A 21,386-nucleotide genomic window follows, 5' to 3' on the forward strand; every position below is an offset into this window, starting at 1 on the left:
GTTATTACTGTTTATTAATTTCTGGTTTTACATTTTTAAGTCATTTTTGAAAATAGATAAACATAAATCACAAATTGTTAATAATAAATTCTTACGAAAATTTGATCATAATTTAAAAATTTGTAATCATTTTGCAGACTAATTAGCGGTAGTAACAATAACAATAATAATAATAGTAATTATATAGCTTCAAGAATGTAGAATTCACATTTTACTATTCACATTCATACATCATACATACATGTATGCATACATATATGCATGTTGTAACGAGTAATTGACATCCTAATTATAAAATTGAATCACAGCTTACAATGTTATTTATGAACAATTCTTTGTTAAATAATATCACTGAATACTGCGCAAGAATTAAAAAGTTTAAAGGAAAGTGAATATTAAAGTTATTTATCTCTGCACTCGAATTTAATGGGAGACACTGGTTAAATCATATTTGCATTAACACAAAATGCAATTCGGACACAGATTCTTAATTTGTAAATTACTATTTTTACGCAGTTATCTTTTTTTAATTTAAGAAACGAAGATTTGTATTAAAGAACGGAATGTAATTTTAAATAATAAATTAGATATAAGATAATTTTCACAAATACATTTGGAGTTTTCAATAATACAAAGGTCTGCATATATTGTCACATACAAAATTTTTGAAATGTTGCTCAGATTTTAAAGAATAACATAGAACATGTTTAAATGCAATGTCTGATTCGTGCGCAGAATTTGTGTAACATTCGACCATGATGTATATGTTTACTATTATTTTCATAATATAAAAATAATGTATTATTGTTCAGGGGAGACTAAAAATTACAAACTAGTGTTATGAAATCAGTAATTCTGTATAAAAAGTAAAGCATTATGCACAATTACGAGTTTAAAGAACACAGTGTAAAAATCTAAAGTGTATCATTTTTTTTTTCTTCAATAAGTTAATATTTTAAAAAATATTTTTTATTCAAAATTTGTTGATCTCCGGCACACGGAACTTATAACTTTATTAAAATCCAAAAGATATACCAAAACATTTTCACAACTACTGGATTTACATATGGAAAAAAATACGTAATTCTCACATATCCATGGACTAATCCATGATTTTAAATGATAAAATTATTATAACAAACACTATTTTAGATACGTACAAAATAAAAAAAATGTAATAGGTAACTCTTAGACTTATTTTTCTATGTTTGATAATATATATTACAATATTTACAATAGGTAAGTTCCAATATCACCAATTTTTCTGTTACCACTTTATTATAAGAATATAGTTCCATATAGAAAACTAAGTCTTTGTCATCATTATTAGAGTTTGTTTTATAATTTCATGAAATCTTTAAGAAAACTGCACTGTAAATAATCTGTATATACCGTTCATATTATATAAATGTGTTACAATGAGTTTACCGTGATTATGAACACAATTGCTATTTAAAGATTGCAATAAGTTTGTAAATAATAATTAATAAAAAATTATATATTTTATAATTTATAAATCTTATTTGTAATATGTGCAGTAATGCAAAATAAAAATAAAATTGAACCAATCTATATTACAATTCTGTACGTTCTTGGTATATAAATTTTCGTACAGAATAAACATTTTTCTGGTGAAATGAAGAACTTAACTACATATATAGGGGCCACTTCTTTGTCCATATAAGAAAAAAAAAATATAGTTTGTTAACTCTACATAATTGTAGAGATAGAGCCCCTCTAAAATGGAAAAGATAATTTAGTTTGCGTGATGAAAGTTAATCAATGTCTTTTCACCACTATTGATTATGATATTGAGCTCTCTACTTAAGTATGAAACAAAGTCCAACATTATTTTGCACATTTCATCACCGTACACAATCTCCAGTACCACGAGGTGTAATACACTGTTTTTTTCGTTTAACGGTTTGTGATCTTGAACTTGGACTGTGGCTATTATTATTATTTCCATTACTATGAAGAGAGTGTTTTGCTTTACTTTGTCCACTTATATTATTATTTATTCCACGATGATGATAATTTCCTCTGGAACTATGATGATGATTACCTGTAAATGCATATTTTTTAAGTATATTTAAAACATATAAAATGTTTTTAAATTTAATGGATAATCATTTTTTAGTCGCTTTAAATATTTAATTATTACATTAATTAATTTTTAATTATTATATTACCAAAAATCTTAAAATAATTGTAGATTATAAAATACATCAATATTTAATTTAATATAATTTAACACAATTATATACCATGAGCAGTCCCTTTAAATGGTTTTTTCCATTGTGAATGATGGTGGGTATGTTGATTATTATATACATGTCTTTCTTTATTTCTGTCTCCTCCTTTTCCACTAGCATTGGGAGAATTTCCACGACTACATTCAGAATCCTGATAAGATTGATAAAAAAAAAAAAAAAAAAAAATGGTAAATGTAATTAATTTATAATGATTTTTTTTATATTTTGAAAAATCATAAATTTTTACCGTGTCACTAGCTGGAGCAGATAGTGTTGAAGCATCAGATCCAGTAGAACTTGACAATGAATCTGCCTCACTCAAAGGTAGTGGGAATGTTTCTTTAATCCATTTACGATATTCTATTACTTCATCTGTCACACGGATTATTCTTCCTAATATACTGTACAAAATATATTTTTTCAAAATAATTAATAGAATCATAAAATATAAAAATAATATAAATATTACATATAATCTTACCTTACTTTATTTGCATCATTAACTAAAATATTTAAAGGACTAACTGCTTGTGAAAGGACATAATAAGCCCAATCAAATGCATCTTTTACATATAGAGCACCATAACTACTACGACCAATATCATTTCCGGGTGTAAGTGGATCTTCTATGCATAATAAAGAAGGTCGGTGGCCGTCTATCATATCTCTTTGAACCTAAAATCAATACAAGATACAAATTACATTCATCTCAAAAGTCACTATTTATATAAATACACTATTTTAAAATACTTCACATAAAATATTCTAAAATAAATATAATACATATTTTATCAGATGTACTATTTTTGTACGAAAAACTGCCACATAGATATAATTTACCTCTTCTTTCGATATGTAAGTACCACCATCTTTTACACGAATTCCTGTTTTAACATAATTAAATTTCCTACCATATAATTCCAAAAATTCTATTAATAGTACTCCAAGATTAGCATTCGAGCAATAAGCATTTTGTCTGGGATGCAACTGAAATAAAAAATTTCATTCATATAATAGGAAAAAATTGTTTACTTTAGAAAACATAAGTTATTTTTTATAAGTCAAAATGCTAATATATCAATCTTGTAAAACGTAATTATTAAATTATTTATTTCTGACTCAAAATTTGTTTTCAATTCATATCTAAATATTACTTGAAACAAGAATATTAATATTTTACCTGTAGAAAACTGATAGTCATAAGTATTAAACTATATGACGAGATTCCACCAGTAAACACTTCATTCAGGTCTCTTTGTAATAAGAATTGTTTTAATACCATAACTAGTTTTTCCAATACTGGGAACCTCTTTTTAAAAGAATTTATCAAATCTGCAGATTTAACTCCATTATTCATATTAAAACTGATATCTACTTTAATTTCAGTTTCTTTATCAGTCAACTTCACAATTGGAACACTAGCTTTATCCAAAACTTTAATAGAAGAGGGTTCAGCTATATTTTGATCCAATAAAGCACGCTCCAAAGTGCGTAATGGAAGATTTGTCCACATTCCTATTACTACTAAATCTATATCACTGAAAAGCATAAACTTTATACATTTAAAGAATTTTGAATAATAATTAATTATTAATATGTATATATATATTTTACATGTGAACATATTACTAAATAGATTCCATTTTAAATATGTACAATGATATGTACCTTGTAGGTAAATATAAACCAGTGCGAAAGCTGCCAAATACTTCAACTTTAGAATCTGGCCACAGATCATATATTACTTGTTCTATCCTTTTGACAACACGCATTCGTAAACTATGTTCTTCATTAGAGGGACACATATAAGCAAAAAAATCTTCAATTTCTTCATGTAATCTAAATAGCAAATTAAAAAAATATAATCTGTTAGTGATAATTTTTTACTTATTTCAAAGAGGTTGTAATATGTTATATTTTTTAATTAAATATTATAAAACCAAATATCAGATTAGGTTTTTAAAACTATTAAAAATATCAAATATTTATAATAAATAATAACAAAGATTAAAAAAACATAAGAAAATATAAGTACTTCTATCGAAGTTACTGTATAATAACATGACTTTTTATATTTATAGATTTGTTATTAAAATATTTAATATGTTAAACTAAAATATTTAATATGTTTGATGTTATAGACATTTTTAAATTCAAACTAGTTCTTTCGTATTTTAAAACAAATAAATATTAAATTTATATTAAATAAAATATACTTTTATTTTAAATAAAAACTTCATATTTTAAAAGCATAAACTATCACAATGAATAGATTTGTTAATGTTCTAAATATAAAAATATTTTAAATAAACTGTTTTTGTAAAATTTTATACATGTAGGTACTAGAATAAAGGATAACGTAAAATAAAATATAAAAACTGAAAAATTGGATGTTAGAAAAATTAAATTTGATACTTAAAGTGACATATAAAATTACAGTTGACAAAAATAAAACAGATAACAGAAAAATAAAAAAATTTAAACAAAATTTCTAATATTATTATTAAATTTATCTCTTGTATATTCTATTTATGTCTTTGAAGGGAATACCAGAGTGTTGGTGAATATAAACTTAAATAATCATAAACATCCATGTGTTTACAAAATCAACATATATATTAGTAAAAACTAGATACGTTGATAAAATTTTTCAAACATTATTCAATTAAAAAAATGAGTTTTACCCATTATCAATAAGAAAATAGATTCGTATTTGTAGCATATCTAATTATAAAGGGACCTTGTTATATTCTATTTGTAAACGAGTGTGCACACATAACCTTAATCATACCCATATGGACAGATTACACGAAGCAAATAGTTTAACTTTCACAAGACAAACAACATATACATATATACATTAAAATTTAATAACAAAACTTACCCAATAACACTTTTCGAATAATGTTTATTAGGTACCCGCCATGGGCAACCGCCGTATTCGCCAACTAAGGCATCGTAATTGTAGTTCATGCCGTACGTACTAGCACGATTATCACCTTTCCTACGTGATGGATTATAATAGCTATTACAAGTATTATGTTGCATACGGTCCCCTGTACGAGAATTAAGCGAATCCAAAGATATAAAGTCTTGCTGGAGCTTCATGCCCATTACATTCGAAGACGAATCGTTTTTCAGCGTTAAAATATCCAGGCCTTTCTCAGCTTCCCAAATGTGTAACCACAAATCCTTAGCAGGGCCGAACTGCTCCGGTTGATACCAACCGATAGTCGGATCCATTAAATAGTTCTCGATTCTGTATCTTACGATTAATGGTCCTTGCACACTACACTACAATTCCAAACTTAATTCAACTTTAATTGAAAAATTGTCTGATTTATTGTAACCTGCGAACACTATGAAATTCATACATACGACCAATGAATAGCAGTATTTTAGAAGGAACTTCGTACACCATTGTGTGGGCATAGAACAATATACACTCAGTAATTCGTTCCTGCAGATGGCATGATCACCTACACATCTGAAAATACATATATTTCTGGAAATATGGTTAAAAATTATCTATTGTACAATTGCGTATGTAAAATATAAGTAATTTTAAATATTGATATATGAAAAAAAGAATAATTAGCGATTTTATGTAAATCATTTGTATATCAAATTACTTGCATGTGATATTAATTCATTGTAAATAGTTAAAAGCCCATAGAATTAACAATTAACATTAAAGCAATTTTTTGGCGTTTATTTATTGCAAGTTTTGAAAATGTATTTGTAGGTGGAAATTATTAGATTCTAAAATACATTTCTAGCTTGTATTCGAAAATATGGGATTATCTAAACATTCAAAATTAAAAGAAAAAGCATTGTATATAAATAGAAATACACATAAAACCATTAAATTAGAAATTTTTTAATAAACTAATTTAATTAAATAGACAATACAATATTAATCAATTTATATGTAATAAATAATATCAAATATTCAATTCACACAGTTTGTATATAAATTTTATATATGTATGTATATTTTATGCAGAAAAGCATACTAAAGTTAGTATAGAATATATTGGTGTAATGCAAACAATAATTTAGAGCATGTGAGTTTGAGTATGTATGTGTTTGTATATAATAATATCATACAATAATTTAATTAAATGAATGAATTCTATACAAATATTACAAGTTTCGACAAAATTACACTTAATAAAAGCATTATGTATTATTAAAGCATCAAAAATGAAGTAATTCAATCATTACATTACATTTGTATAATACTTTTGTAGACACACTTATAAAAAAAAAAGTAATTTAGAACAAAAATGGTAATTTTAATACAAAAAACATGAAAATAAAACGAAATAAGAAATGAAAAGGATATTTATTAATTCTTTTAAGTTATTATTAGTATATCATTTACGAATAACAAAATTGCTACAGTCTATATAAAAGATCGACTCCACCCATCTTTAGTTTACCGCGAAAGTTGAATGAAAATAATTTATATTTTAATTTAAAATTTTGATATTAAAATATTTAAATTTATACTGTTTGAATATATTAATATACATATACTAATAATTGACTATAATAGAATTAAAAGTGGAAAATGAGTAAAAATGTTAATATTTATTAATTATTGGTCGCTTTTTACTTTTATTATTAATATTATTATTAATAGTATTTATGTAAAATATAGTTCTTAAAATTTTTAAAAATTTAACTTAGAAATTGATATTTTAAATGCAATATATAGTTTAAATTAAACATTTCTATTACGTTGTGATCTAGACACGAGTTGCTTACTTCATGCAAGTAACAACGTGATCTTTTAATTAAAATAGAAATTGAAAGAAAATGTGATGGACATTGTCAAAAGCAATGAAGAAAGATGTATTATTCGAATTTTTAAAATAATTTAGTCTTCCAAATAATTTATAAATGTATTACAGTAATTGTTTATTACATAATTTTACCAATAATTATATGCTGTGATTAATCATTTATTGTATCTATTGCAGGTGAGTTATAACATTTGATAACATAAAATCAACTATAATATGTTATTGAAATAACGTTACAAACATATATATTTGAAAAATAAATTATTTTTAAATAATCAAGTTCACAATCTTAAATTTATTATCAATGAACCATTCTTTGTTTTTTTTTATTTAATTATTAATTAAACAATTTATTATATATTATATGTTTCAATATTTTTCGACGATAAATTGCACATAGGGATATAATATTTTTATCATTTTTCTATCTTTTTAACCATGGAAAGCATTTAAATTTTATTTTCTCTTTCAGACATGTCAGAACATGTTGAACTGCATCATTTACTTGATGTTGACATTGAAAAAAGCACAACAATACAACAAAAACGATTTTCAATTCTAATGTGCAAATCATGCCCTTATCTTGGTCTAATCTTGGCAACATTATCATCATTATTTTTTTCATTATGTAGTGTTATTGTAAAAGGTTTAGTAGAAGTAAATCCAATGGAATTGGCAGCATTTCGATTTGTGGGTGTATTACTACCAGCAATACCAATTGTAATTTATAAGGGCGAACATCCATTTCCAAAGGGCCGTAGATTAATGCTAGTATTAAGAAGTTTTGTTGGGACCACTGGCCTCATGTTAAGTTTTTATGCATTTCGGCATATGCCATTAGCTGATGCATCTGTTGTAGTATTTTCTGTTCCTGTATTTGTAGCCATATTTGCAAGAATATTCTTAAAAGAGCCTTGTGGGATATTTAATGTTATAACAGTCTGTTTGACATTAATTGGTGTAATTTTAATAACACGTCCACCACTCATCTTTGGACATACTATTGAATCGCTTTCAAATGGACATATAAAAACACAACATGCAGACTTATGGGGTGCTGTAGCAGCTTTTTCTGCAACTCTCTTTGGTGCAAATGCATATGTTTTACTACGAGCTTTAAAAGGTCTTCATTTCTCAGTAATTATGACAAATTTTGGATCATTTGCCTTGATTCAAACAATAGTTATATCTTGGGCTATAGGTGCATTGTGCTTACCTCGGTGTGGAACTGACAGACTTTTAGTTGTTGCACTTGCTCTTTTCAGTTTTGGGGGTCAAATACTACTAACATTAGCTTTACAGATGGAACAAGCAGGACCAGTTGCAATAGCAAGGTCAGCAGACATAGTTTTTGCCTTTTTTTGGCAGGTTTTATTTTTCAACGAAATACCAAATCCTTATTCAGTAGGAGGAGCAATTGTAGTTACAAGTTCAGTTCTATTAACAGGGCTAAGAAAATGGGCTCTTTCATTACCAGAGACATCCAATGTTAAAAAGTCTTTAGGTATTTTGGTGATGTAAATTATAAATTATAAATGAAAACACATAATGTTAAAATTATATTATTTCATTAAAATTCCTGTTGTGCAATTTTAATAAAAGAAAAAGATCGAATTATAAATATAATTTTAACTCATAAAATTTTATAAAATCAAATTAGATCTTCGATCTAAGAAGATATTCCATTGATCCATGACATTTTTTATATTATATATTATAAATTTACTTAATATGTGAAATTAATAATGAATGCAAGATTATTAAATTTTTAAAATATTGATTATTTACAATTGATGCCCAAATTATAAAATATTAATTTTTATCATAAAATATAAAAAAATGGATTTCATCAAAATATCATTAAATTTCATAAGAATGATTATTACATAAAAAATAATATTAATAATTAGTTTGTCTCCTAATAAGTTTTCATTGATAAGATTTTGTTATAATCTTACTAATATCCTGCTGTTTCATGAAAATATTGCTGTATTGCTAATACTGTTTATTACAAATTGTTATATTTTCTTAATAAATTATTGATTGTCATATAAATCTAGTCTAAAACTCAGTATTAAAAAAAATTTCAGATATATTTTAATATATGTTTGCTACATGTAAGTTTTCGTTTTATGTGATATATAATATCTGTATTCTACATTATATACAAGATATCAAAGCACTTTCTTATACTTTACTATACATTTTAAAATGTAAATTCTTATGTAAATATAAATATTATAATTGAATTAAAATAAAATATTAGAGTGCACAAATGTTAAGAAATATAAGTTTATTGAAACAAAATTTGTTATTTAACATTTCTATGCTAATAAAATTGCATTATTCTATATATATGTAAAATGTAGAAGAGTTTAAATACACACATATTTTAAATAGAAATATCCAAAAATAAGTATTTCGTTTCTGTTTTTTATTATTGTTTCTGATCTTGAAATAAATTATAGTGCTTAATACTAACTTCATAGCATTTTAAAAAATTTTGTAAGAATCGTTTATTTGACAACAAATAAATATTGGAATATTTAAATAAATTTTAATTTATAATAAATAAATAGAAAGTTATGTAAACTTGTACTTAAAATATTGTTGTGTATGATACAAATAGCAATACAATAAAGTTTGTATTGAAATGTTATACTAATTTATTTTATTACCAATATATTTTTGAAAACTTATTATACTTAATTAGTTCTTAAACTAAAATTTTAAGTTTTATAAATAATTACATAAATCATAAAAAGGACTAATTTTTTTTTAAAAAGTGACAAATAATTCTCTTAAACTTTATTATAAACTTTGAAAATTTGTATAATTATTTATGATATTTAGTTCACATAGCTTATATTCAGTATAAGATACATTACAAATTATAATATAACAATATTTTTTTGTTATATTATAGACTTTATTACTAAATTAAATTAAAATGATATTTTTTTAAATTAATACGTAAATTTCATAATTATACATATATAATATATATATATATATATTCAATAATTTCAAGATATATATGAGCTAACCATATCTATGTACTCACATATTATATAGTACTGTTCCATATCGTATTTACTATAAAATGTTAAATATATTTAAACATTGAAAATATAAAATGTGTAGATATAATAATTGAGGATTATAATAAAAAATAAAAATGTAACAAATAAGGAGCTGTTAGTAACTAATACTCGTGTAAAATCATATGTAAATATTGACACGACAAAAGAGATAAATGTAATATTCTTTGTATCTACATACGTACATAGTTACAATTTTTGTTATGTAATTTTATATTGTACGTAAATTATTATTTATATTATGTATTTAAATGTATAGCATAATGTATTTTTATGAACAATAATATTTAATCATTGAAAATGTCAAAAATATGTAAGATATTAAGATAGAAAATATAATATTATATATTTATATATAACTAAAATGATCTATATTATTCTACAATTTTACGTTTTATTTTATAAAAATATATTTATACATTAAAAAACTTAGTTTTGGTTTATTATACTTCATACAAATGAATGTTACTATCTCATTAATTTGTCTTCAATTATTAATGAATCAGACATTATCTTAATTTATAATAGAAAAGTACACAATCTTATCAATGATAAAACACAATAAAAGTAGTATAAAACAAAAGGCTGTGATATAAGCAGACATTGTTCTGCAGCTTTTAAATAATTTGCTCCAATTATGTGTATTTTATTTATTTATCGTAATCCTGATGCTGATTCTGAATCATATCGATTGATTTTGGTCTCAAATCGTGATGAAGATTTTAAACGACCAGCACTACCAGCTCATTATTGGGAAAATCATCCTTTATGTTTAGGAGGTAAGTTGAAGTATATTTAAAATTTATTATATATTTAATTCATGTATAGTAATATAAACTTGCGATAAATTCCAAACTTGAAATTATTATATATATTCTATTATTTTCTATTAGGTACTGATATGGAGCCTGGAAAAGAAGGTGGGACTTGGCTAGCATTGTCATTAACAGGAAAAGCTGGTGTTGTTTTAAATTTATCTACTGAAGCAAGTTCAACTAATATACCAAAACAAGGACGAGGATATTTAGTGCCTAATTTTGTTATATCAAAAGATTCTGCAGTTTTATATTTAAATGAATTACATAAAAAAAATAAAACTCAAATATATAATCCTTTTGTTTTGGTTTTAATAAATTTACAGTATGTAAATAAATCTATATCTTTATAATCAAAGTATAATGCTTACATTTTTAAGTATCATATATTTATATAAATTAATTTATACAAATTGAATAAATTAACATATATTTTCATTTATTTAGAAATGCAGATATTAACTATCTTAGTAGTTGCCATAATTCAACAGGACCTAATTCAAGTCAAGATAATATCCTAGGTTTTGGTAATAGTGGTCTTGATATGCCATATAGAAAAGTTGAAGTAGGGAAAAAAATGTTTGAGAATATTGTTAAAAATGTTAAGGTCTCAAAACAAACAAGATTAATTGAAGAGCTTTTGAAATTTTTGAAATCAAAGGAAAAGTATGTATAATTTTTTAAAGAATTATATATTATATGTTGTTATTAATATATGTTATTTTCATATTCATAGATATTTACCAGATCCTGAATTGCAAAAACGTTGTCCAACAAAATACAAAGAACTCAGTTCAATTTTTGTATCAGCTGATGAATATTGTACACGAACTCATTCTATATTGTTGGTTAATGGAAATAATGAATTAACATTTGTTGAAGAAACACTTATGCCAGATTTAACGTGGAAACGCCAAATATTTAATAATAAATTAATGTAAAGATTAATAGTAATAATTATAAATAGTATTCCATGTTAATTATAGTTAATAGTTAATTTTATGTTAATTATATTATCAATTCCAAACAATTAATATACTGTTAAATGTACATAATTGAAATGTCTATAAAAGATATAAATCTGTTATTACAAAGATATTGTTTTATAGTGTTTATGTTTGGTAAAATTCTTTTTTTAAGTTTTTCATACAAAAAATATTATGGTATACTATCTTCATCAAGAAGATCATCACTAGAATCACTTTCTAATATGTCTGATGATACATCTGCATCATCAGTTATATTAGAATTTGGTACAGAACTTTCTTCTGATGATAAATTCTAAAAATATCAATAAAAATATAAAATTAAGATGCGATATTAAAAGATTGTATATTTCAGAAAATACAAACCTGAGAAAGAATTTCTTGACCTTCTAAGTTTTTGTTAACAAGATTACCCATCCAAAAAGCAGCAGGGCTGTTATTAAGAACTAACATTCCTTTTACACTGTAAATTAATCTTTCTAATATAGATTTTGCTGCAGGAATATATTTCATTAATGTGAGATCTTTTTTTTCAGCAGTATCACAACATATTGTGTGTAAATATCGTGTACCTCCTGGAAAAACTTCATTTTTATAATCTATATTCTTTTTATTAATATTTTATATTTAATTATTTATTTCATCAATATTTTATATTTATTTTATTAGATAACTTAAACTCTATACCTTGCATCATCTTTAATATTTTAGTTACTTCTTCTGTTTGATATTTTAAATTATGCTCCAGAATTGGCATTCCAAGATTTAAAAAAGATTTCAATAATATAGGCATATGTTTTAAAAATATCAATATATTACTTTTTGTTGTTAATGTTTTACATATCTGAACTAACTTTTGTACATTTGTTGCTACTTCGTACCACAAATCTATTCTTTTGGGATCTCTGGTAAAAAAACATGTAACTTTATAAAATGTTTATTTCATGTGGAAAAATATCTATTAAGTGTAAGATATACCTATCAGCTATTTGCAAAGCTGTTTTTATACCATTAATTAAACCATCAAACATTTTTTTAAATAAAAAATGAAAGTTACTTCTTGATATTGAAGGTATTCTACTTAAGCTACTTTGAGGTTTCTCCAATTTTGAAGTTTCATTTGGTAACCAATCCAAAATTGAAGTAACTGTTTGTAATGGTAGTGGTTCGTTATTAATCCAATTATTTAATAATTCAATTACAGCAGATTTATATTGAGTGCTAGAATGATTGTCTTCTGGCCACTGAAGGCACAAGAATCCAAATGCTATTTTTGCTAAAAATAATAGCAAAAATTATATATGTATGTGTGCGCGTATATATAATATTGCTCACCATATTTTTCTTTATTTTCTTTAATATAAGATTCAGAATGTTTCATTAATGATTGACACACATTAATCAATGAAATTGATAATGTTATTTGTGTAGCAATATCAGATAAGGACTCGAAATATTTGCAAGATTCTGTAACAAGTTCTTTACACGATCTTAATGTAATATTTCTTTCATCGAGTTGACTTGCTAAAATTCGTAGACCCTCTAAATAAGAATATACAAATTATTAAAATGTATTATAAATTATAATATGTTATGTATAATTATATTACGTATAACATCATACCTCGTAATAATATGTTATAAGTAACACTTTCAAATCCTTTCCAATTAAAAATTTTTGTTAGAAGACACAACAATAATCGAACAGCTTCTCTACTTCGACTTTCACTTTTTTCTCTTAAAATATTTATAATATCTTGTAATTTTGTGCAAATTTTTGGTAATAATTCAATTAAATCCTTTAAAAATTTTTCATTACTATCATGCTCAAAGATACCTAGAAGCTCTTTTACAATAAAACATACTCGTTTTATGGAAATACTATGTTGTACAGATTGTGTTGTATCCATTTCCATTTTTATATCTAATAGATGTACTATCTACAAAATATTATGTTAATTATAAAAATAAATATAAAATATAAACATGCATAACATTTGATATATATAATTGTAAATAATTTCTTAATATTTTGAATATTAATTTTTTATTATTTTAAAATAAATAAAAGTTATATTATAAAATAGATAGATACCGTTGCATCAAATTTTCTAAAATAAGTTGGATTTTTAGAACATATGAAAGAACCCATTTCCCAATCTTTAATTTCACTAAAATTAACAGATTTTTCTTTGAGTTTCTTTTTCTCTTTTTTTCCTTTTTTCCCAACTTTTTTATCTATTCTTACAAATGGTGATAGTGGAAACTGATGAAAATAACATGGAGGTGGTTGATATTTTGTGTCACACAAAGAAAATAACACACTCAATTCACTTTGTAAATCTATCAAATTATCTAATCGTTGTAATACTTGTTTTTGTAATAAAGAATCTTTTTGTGTAACAAAACCACTGATTACTTCGCGAAACCTAAAATAAATTTTTATAGTTTATTTATTCTAAAATTGATATTATGCTTTTATTTACTTATTTAATCTTTAACTTACCAATTAATGCAACATATTACTAAATCCATTACTGAATTTTCTGCTATATCAAAATCTTCCGGCATTAATATTGCACATCCTAAAAGAGAATCTATGGCGTCTAAATTTTTATTTTCATTAAGTTTAATATGACAAGTTCTAAGAAGTTTGAAAGAAATTGGTACAATCGCACCATATTTTTTATCTTCAAAAGTTAAACAATTTTGTGACTCATTTTCAGCCCTATTCAATCCAAATTTAGGTATTAAAGTTCCTCTAAATATAAAACATTTTATTTAATAAAGGTACTATGAAGTTTATGAAATAAAGATACTAAAATATTATATTAAATTGTATTAAAAATTATAAAATATAATATACCTGTAACTTGACTTATTGATCATATTTGTATTAATGAATTCTTCTTCAATATAATTTGTTAGATTTTTTATAAACTTTGCATTGATATTTTCAGTTTGTAAAATGATACAAGTTAATTGATCATAAAATAGAGCTTGTGATCTTGGACAATTCCTCACATTACTTAATACTGTCTCTATAAAATTTAAAAAAATTAGCATAGTTATTAATATAAATGAACATAAAATCAGAAATGATAATAAACATTACATAAGCACTTCATGGTACTTACTAAATAAATTTGCTGCATCAGATTCTTCTGTTTTTTGCATTAAATGTTTTATTGCCATTACTGCTCCTAAAACGCCTTTACATTTTGTGCTAAAACACAATTATTTAAAATTAGAATCTCATGTTTTTTTTCACTTTAAAAATATTTTGTGCAATATTTGAGATATCTTAAGAAAACTAAAAACCAACTTAGAATTTACTGTCAAAGCAAAATTTTAATAAACTTTTATATACACTTTAATATTAACAATACTAGAAGCATTGATGAAAGGATTGAAAAGAAGTAAACGAAATTTACTATATTCTAATAACAGATATTAGATTGAAAGGGTAACTACCTCAAAAATTATCAAGATAACAGTTCAGCTAAAATCGCCTAAATAATCAGAAAATTATAAAATTTAAAAACTTATGATCCTGAAATTATGATTAACTTTAATTTTTTCTGAGATCAGAATTCTGAATTGTAATATTTCATTTTATTTCGGAATTATATAAGATCAGCTAAAATCTTTTTCAAAATTAGAGAATTGTAATATTTTGACAGCAGATTTCAAAATTGGTAATTATTTTTTCATTGTTTTTTTAAATGATAATACATACAATGGTTTAAAATTAGATAGTTGTTTTTGTAGTAATATGAATAAGTCATCACGTAGAGAATCAGCTATAGAATTAGAATTTGTACATAAATGTTGTAATAAGTCATTCAATGTACCAACTTCTTTTAAATTCAAATTATCCATCTTCTCAAGTAAAATACGAAGATGATTACAGTGTGATGTTAAACATTGTCTGTCTTCCTGTTTTAATACCATTTTATAAAGAAATGTCAATGTATTTTTAACTGTTTGATCACAATCACCCATAAGAAATATAATTCTTTCCAAGATTTCTCGTTGTTTAAATATATTCTCTTTATGACATTTAAATTGCAAACGCAACCAATCCGTAGAAAAGTCAATAAATACACGTTCATCTGTTTTCAACAAATTACTTGATATTTGTAATGCAGTCGGTTGCAATTCTTGCATGACCTATAAAAAAACTTTTTAAATAAATTATTTAAAGTTTTAACAAAGACAGTATTTTAATATTGTACTGTACGAACTTGTTTATAATCACTATACAATAAATTTAATAAACTTGTTCTATAAAATCCAGATCGTATATGTTGTTTAAATATAGTTTCAACAGCTTTTCTTTTCATTTCTGTTGTTAAAAATATAAGAAGTAAAAGAATTATATCTAATGGTTTTGGATCTTTAGTAATATCTTTTATAACTATCATAGTTCCATTTACTATATTTTTTGACAAAAGCATATTCATTTTTAATGTATTTACAATATTTAATTGGTTTTGATAACACTCTTCAATTTTGTCTCCAACAAGAGGTTGTATATCAATATTGCGCAATACTTTTAATGTTTTTTCAAAAATTTCTGTGTTTGTACAATCTTCTAAAACAAACCTGTAAAAAAATAAAAGATAGATAAAAATTGTACATAAAATTATATGTTTATATTGCACTTTTAATTAATAAAACATACTTTACAATAGCTGATATTGCATTTACTTTAACATTTGTTTTCAATAAATTTAATGTCTTTTCCTTGTATTCATTCAAAAATTCTTTTCCAAGATTTAGATTAGTCATACAATCCAATATTAAATTTATTAATTCAGCATTATCTTCCAATATTTTATTCAAAATTTCAGCAATGGCTTGATGTTGTTTATCAGATATAATATCAGGTAAAAATATAATTAATTCATTTTGAAACCATAAGGGACATGATTCCAAAAGTTGTTCTAAGCTATTGACCAAGGCATCAGAATTAATTACAACATCTAAAAAGCGAAACTGTTGTAATAATGGAAGAGCCCAAGGTACTGATTCAATGGAATCACTAAAAAGATATGTGTAAAAAAATTATAAAAACATAAAAAATGGAAAATTATAAGAATTATAATAGTACAAAACATACGCTATAAGTACAGCTTCATTAAGTTTAGACAAAAGATTGCTATATATTTCTGGATGTAGTTCTGAAACTTGTAACAGAATCTTTATAAGAGATGAACTATGTAAAATATTTGACACTTCACCATCGATAAGTAATTCCATATCACTTAAAGCATTTTTAAGATTCTCTTCATTTTCAAAATATTTTTCCATTAGGGTAATCATCTCATCTTTTTTATACTTTTTTGAATTTAATAATTCTTTCATTTTCTTTTGAACAATTATAACATCTTTATCTACAATAATTTAAAAATGTTTATAATATATAATTATAATATAATTGAATATATTTTAAAATTTATATGCATGTAATGTTAATCGTATGATTCATGTTTTAAATAATTAATTAATACTTACAAAGTACATGTGGAACAACTGGATTTATCTTAATGCCTGATTCATGTAAAAATTCAAGAAATTTACACTTTGCAACAGAAATTTCATTGGTATCTTCTTCTGTAGTTATTGAAAAATTTGATGAATTTTTATTATTACTTTCACATTTACTTGATATAATGTCAGAATTATCTCGTTTTCTTTTTAGAACTGTAGATTCTGCCAACGGAGAGCCTAAATCAACATCACTGTCACATTTTGACGAAGTAAGACATGACAACTTGCGTTTACGTGACTCTTCATTTTTTTCTTCTCTTTTACGTGGTTTACTTAAAAAAATATCTTCGTCCGATGATCTGTTCTGACCTATAAATATTATACTTAATAATTTCCACTGACTTATAAAATATTTCATCGATGAACTTACTTTGAGTTGAAAAAATTTTCCCGGCTAATAATACACTATTATTTCTTGGCAACTGTTCAGTCAAAGATTTAGTTTGCGACAAGCTACTACTTGACGATGTTTGGCTTCCTATTAAATTTTTATGCAAGCCGCCTTTGAATTTTAATTTTCTTTTATCCATGATCAAGTATTTTTACATACGATCATATGCAATATCTTTCGCGCGAGAGTCTGAAGAGGTAGTATTTAAATGTTTCTATGCACATAATACAAACATCATGAAACTGAAAAAAACTACTGCAGATTTTTTTTATGAAAATTTAGTAATTAATAAAACTATAATAGTTAACTATAATGGTTAAAATGCCAGGATCTAGAATGTAAAAACATGCAAAAAAATTATATATATTTGTATAGAAAATCTTTATGTATATTTCAAAAGAAATTTCAAGATAACATTGGTAACACTGATAGCTAGATTTATAGTAATATACAAAAGTGACAGAAGTTGGTCTATGTTGAATAGTCGTGGGTAAAATTTTAAATTAAAGACATGTCATCGGCACATTTATCAACAGGACGTTTGAATGTGGGAATTATACAAAAACAAGCAAGGAAACAGTTACTCTGTTTGCTTGAAAAATGTGATGGTACAAAGGTATTGACAAATAACCTTTCAAATTTTTCAATAATGTATATATTGATAAATACTATTGTTATTGTTATGGATTGCTATTTTAATAAATAAAATTAATTAGAAATGAGTTTTATTTATAATTTAATTAATATTTCTAACAATATTTCATCAGGCAATTATATGGGATCAATCTCTTGAAGGACCAATTGGTCTTGTTGCAAAATACAGTTTGCTTGAAGAACATGATGTTGTCAAAATGTATCCTTTATGTGGTGGAAGTTTGACAATACCAGCAAACATTGTTAATATAATATTCATAACTAGACCTCAGTTAGGACTTATGGATTTAATTGCTGAAAATATTCATGGGTATGTGCAAAATAAAAAAAATGTATTTTAAATTTTAATAAGATAATAAATGAATGATAAGATGAAACTTATGTAACAACTAATTTGTAGAGAAGAAGGAAAAAGACCACGCAAAGAATTTCACTTGTTTTTTGTACCAAGGAAAAGTCTTCTTTGTCAAAAAAAATTACAAAATCGTGGTGTTTTTGGTAGTTTCACATTAATAGAAGAATTTAAATGTGACTTATTCCCTTTTGATAATGATCTCCTTTCCATGGAACTTAGTGGATCATTTAAGGAATTTCATTTAGAAAATGATCCTACTTGCTTATATCAAGTTGCACAAGCTATTCATGGATTGCAAAGATTATATGGAAAAATTCCAAAAGTTACTGGAAGAGGACCTGCTGCTAGTAAAGTTTGGAAATTATTGGAAAGATTGAATAGAGAAGAAGATGAGAATAAAACAACATTGATTCAATCATCTACTATAGAACATTTGTTATTAATAGACCGTTCTGTAGATTTACTTTCACCTTTAGTTACACAATTAACATATGAAGGATTAATAGATGAAATTTTTGGAATAAGATATAGTTGAGTATTCTTTACCTTTTTTAAATTTTAGTATATCTTATAACAAAATATTTCATATGTAGTTTGATTATAATTTGTTATTAATTGCTTATTGTATATAATTGTTATGATTTTAGATGCTGTACAACTACCAGCAAGAAAATTTCACGATTCTCAAGACTCCCCAACAACAATGTCACTTAATGAAAAAGAACAAATTATATTAAATTCTGGAGAGGAATTATTTGCGGAAATTAGGTGAGTATTTTTATATTTTAATATAATATGTTTTACAAAGTTTTTTTAATTATAGAGATAAAAATTTTAATGGAGTAGGACCTGTCCTTAGTAAAAAAGCTAAAGTTATTTCATCACAATTCGATGAAAGACATGGAGATAAAAGTGTTCAAGAAATTAAACAATTTATAGCTCGATTACCACATATGTTGGCTACTAAGCAATCATTAGCAAAACGTAAGTTTATTTTAACTATTTAAATGTGATCAATTTTGTATACTCATTTTTATTTCATTCTTAGATACAACAATAGCAGAGATGATAAAAGAAGTAACAGATTCTAGTAGTTTTTTAGAATCACTGCAAATAGAGCAAGAGTTGTTGAATTGTATCGATACAGATAAACCAAACACCTTTATAGAAGATATGATAGTACAACAACAACCACTTTTAAAAGTTTTACGGCTTCTTTGTATACAATCTTTAACAAATTCTGGACTTAAACCAAAATTATTGGATTATTATAAAAGAGAAATAATACACACGTATGGATATCATAATTTACCAACTATATTAAATTTAGAAAAAGCCGGATTATTAAAACAACAACAATCTGCGCGTCAGTATGCAGTTTTACGAAAAACACTAAGACTTACTGTTGAAGATGAAAGTGAAATTACACCAAAAGACATTAGTTATGTTCATTCTATATATGCACCACTAAGTGTTCGACTAGCAGAGCAGCTTGTACAACCAAATGGCTGGCAAGGTTTAAATGATGTTATGGGATTATTACCGGGTCCTACTATTAATATATCATCATCTGGAAAAAGTAAGAAATAGATGTAAAAAAAATGTTTTCGGTTACATTGTAAGTGATATATAAAATAATTTTTTTAGGAAATTCTATTACTAGCGAAGACTCTAATTCAGAACCACCAAAGTTAATAATGGTTTTCTTTATTGGAGGATGTACATTTGCAGAAATTTCGGCGCTGAGATTTCTATCTCAACAAGAAGATTGTAAGTAATATCATAAATCTATTGTATTATTGAAACTTTACAATTAATATATAATATATTTTGAGAAAAATTTCTATTTTCAGTAAACGTAGAATTTGTTATCTGCACTACGAAACTAATAAATGGAAACACATTCTTAATGTCGTTAATGGAAAACCTGGAAAATGTATAATCAAACAAAATTGAATATTTTATGTGTGATGTAAATTGCTGATTACGTGATATTGATACATATTTTTTGAAAATATGTGTAAATTCCTCTAATAGGCACATCTCCTAAGAAAGTACAGTAATACATGTACAATGTGATAAAATTATTAATTTATGCCTATAGAAGTTTTTTATAAGCATTTCTTTGCATTATTCACATATATCAAATTACATATTTACAGCTAAAAAAATCACTTTTTGTATAATATGTAAATTAGATATAATCGTATGTAATACAAATAAATATTAATAACTTTTCTTGTATTGCAGATTGGACTAAATCAAATCTTTATAGCATAGTAAAATTTTTTAAAAATTCCCAAATTTTTAAATGTATGTAAAGTATTAAGTTTTATTTTGACAAATAATTTTATTCACATATGTGTATAAATTATGTAAAACATATATGTTATTTGTAAAAGAAAAACTATAAAATAAGTAATTTATAAAATATATTTTCTTACATACCTAAAATGAAAAGT

The 21,386-nt window shown here is 24.3% G+C and overlaps 5 protein-coding genes across 9 annotated transcripts; 3 read left to right on the forward strand and 2 right to left on the reverse strand.

Moving 5' to 3' along the window:
• Positions 1-404: 404 nt before the first annotated feature.
• LOC122534904 (terminal nucleotidyltransferase 4B-like) lies at positions 405-5,676 on the reverse strand. Of its 3 annotated transcripts, none has more exons than XM_043665969.1 (8): positions 5,140-5,673; positions 3,924-4,094; positions 3,436-3,793; positions 3,096-3,242; positions 2,737-2,930; positions 2,503-2,656; positions 2,268-2,406; positions 405-2,065 (listed from the first exon to the last, which is right to left on the reverse strand). In XM_043665969.1, the coding sequence occupies exons 1-8, from the start codon at positions 5,496-5,498 to the stop codon at positions 1,866-1,868; spliced, it is 1,722 nt and encodes a 573-aa protein (XP_043521904.1). In that variant the 5' UTR covers positions 5,499-5,673; the 3' UTR covers positions 405-1,865. The 3 variants fall into 3 exon arrangements, 2 of the variants coding, with proteins under 2 accessions (XP_043521904.1, XP_043521905.1); XM_043665970.1 differs by lacking the exon at positions 5,140-5,673 and adding an exon at positions 4,940-5,064; XR_006308015.1 differs by having other exon boundaries at positions 1,924-2,065; positions 2,268-2,392; positions 5,140-5,676.
• A 1,322-nt stretch (positions 5,677-6,998) lies between these two features.
• Positions 6,999-8,879, forward strand: LOC122534913 (solute carrier family 35 member G1-like). 2 transcript variants are annotated; one of them, XM_043665993.1, is made up of 3 exons: positions 6,999-7,243; positions 7,539-8,189; positions 8,268-8,879. In XM_043665993.1, exons 2-3 carry the CDS (start codon positions 7,541-7,543, stop codon positions 8,585-8,587), a joined length of 969 nt encoding a protein of 322 aa, XP_043521928.1. In that variant the 5' UTR covers positions 6,999-7,243; positions 7,539-7,540; the 3' UTR covers positions 8,588-8,879. The 2 variants fall into 2 exon arrangements, with proteins under 2 accessions (XP_043521928.1, XP_043521927.1); XM_043665992.1 differs by having other exon boundaries at positions 7,539-8,877.
• Positions 8,880-10,577: 1,698 nt separating this feature from the next.
• Positions 10,578-12,095, forward strand: LOC122534896 (transport and Golgi organization protein 2). The gene is made up of 4 exons (XM_043665955.1): positions 10,578-10,946; positions 11,061-11,307; positions 11,430-11,648; positions 11,719-12,095. The coding sequence occupies exons 1-4, from the start codon at positions 10,805-10,807 to the stop codon at positions 11,921-11,923; spliced, it is 813 nt and encodes a 270-aa protein (XP_043521890.1). The 5' UTR covers positions 10,578-10,804; the 3' UTR covers positions 11,924-12,095.
• LOC122534894 (Fanconi anemia group D2 protein homolog) lies at positions 11,656-18,191 on the reverse strand. 2 transcript variants are annotated; one of them, XM_043665951.1, is made up of 16 exons: positions 17,895-18,189; positions 17,489-17,833; positions 17,094-17,367; positions 16,656-17,015; positions 16,216-16,576; positions 15,708-16,141; positions 15,106-15,194; positions 14,835-15,009; positions 14,475-14,729; positions 14,064-14,397; positions 13,593-13,908; positions 13,304-13,510; positions 12,947-13,244; positions 12,656-12,873; positions 12,335-12,543; positions 11,656-12,263 (listed from the first exon to the last, which is right to left on the reverse strand). In XM_043665951.1, the coding sequence occupies exons 1-16, from the start codon at positions 18,052-18,054 to the stop codon at positions 12,141-12,143; spliced, it is 4,158 nt and encodes a 1,385-aa protein (XP_043521886.1). In that variant the 5' UTR covers positions 18,055-18,189; the 3' UTR covers positions 11,656-12,140. The 2 variants fall into 2 exon arrangements, with proteins under 2 accessions (XP_043521886.1, XP_043521887.1); XM_043665952.1 differs by lacking the exon at positions 13,304-13,510 and having other exon boundaries at positions 17,895-18,191.
• Positions 18,192-18,417: 226 nt separating this feature from the next.
• Positions 18,418-21,215, forward strand: LOC122534895 (vacuolar protein sorting-associated protein 33A). Its single transcript, XM_043665953.1, has 8 exons — positions 18,418-18,531; positions 18,683-18,879; positions 18,970-19,454; positions 19,572-19,692; positions 19,748-19,908; positions 19,973-20,503; positions 20,572-20,694; positions 20,778-21,215. The coding sequence occupies exons 1-8, from the start codon at positions 18,427-18,429 to the stop codon at positions 20,864-20,866; spliced, it is 1,812 nt and encodes a 603-aa protein (XP_043521888.1). The 5' UTR covers positions 18,418-18,426; the 3' UTR covers positions 20,867-21,215.
• The last annotated feature ends 171 nt before the right edge of the window (positions 21,216-21,386 follow it).

This window comes from Frieseomelitta varia, unplaced genomic scaffold (genome assembly GCF_011392965.1).
Source record: "Frieseomelitta varia isolate USP_RPSP 00005682 unplaced genomic scaffold, Fvar_1.2 scaffold_648, whole genome shotgun sequence".
Lineage (NCBI taxonomy): Eukaryota > Metazoa > Arthropoda > Insecta > Hymenoptera > Apidae > Frieseomelitta > Frieseomelitta varia.

Coding starts and splice junctions, on each gene's coding strand:
- LOC122534904 (XM_043665969.1), bottom strand. CDS start 5,498: ATGGATCCGACTATCGGTTGGTATCAACCGGAGCAGTTCGGCCCTGCT. Junction 4,095..5,139: donor TATTCGAAAAGTGTTATTGG/GTAAGTTTTGTT, acceptor TTTGCTATTTAG/ATTACATGAAGAAATTGAAG. Junction 2,066..2,267: donor ATTTAAAGGGACTGCTCATG/GTATATAATTGT, acceptor ATGCATTTACAG/GTAATCATCATCATAGTTCC.
- LOC122534913 (XM_043665992.1), top strand. CDS start 7,541: ATGTCAGAACATGTTGAACTGCATCATTTACTTGATGTTGACATTGAA.
- LOC122534896 (XM_043665955.1), top strand. CDS start 10,805: ATGTGTATTTTATTTATTTATCGTAATCCTGATGCTGATTCTGAATCA. Junction 10,947..11,060: donor TCATCCTTTATGTTTAGGAG/GTAAGTTGAAGT, acceptor ATTTTCTATTAG/GTACTGATATGGAGCCTGGA. Junction 11,308..11,429: donor TTGGTTTTAATAAATTTACA/GTATGTAAATAA, acceptor TCATTTATTTAG/AAATGCAGATATTAACTATC.
- LOC122534894 (XM_043665951.1), bottom strand. CDS start 18,054: ATGGATAAAAGAAAATTAAAATTCAAAGGCGGCTTGCATAAAAATTTA. Junction 15,010..15,105: donor TGATGCAGCAAATTTATTTA/GTAAGTACCATG, acceptor TAAATTTTATAG/AGACAGTATTAAGTAATGTG. Junction 12,544..12,655: donor AATATTAAAGATGATGCAAG/GTATAGAGTTTA, acceptor AAGTTTTTCCAG/GAGGTACACGATATTTACAC.
- LOC122534895 (XM_043665953.1), top strand. CDS start 18,427: ATGTCATCGGCACATTTATCAACAGGACGTTTGAATGTGGGAATTATA. Junction 19,455..19,571: donor AATTTTTGGAATAAGATATA/GTTGAGTATTCT, acceptor TTATGATTTTAG/ATGCTGTACAACTACCAGCA. Junction 19,693..19,747: donor GAATTATTTGCGGAAATTAG/GTGAGTATTTTT, acceptor TTTTAATTATAG/AGATAAAAATTTTAATGGAG.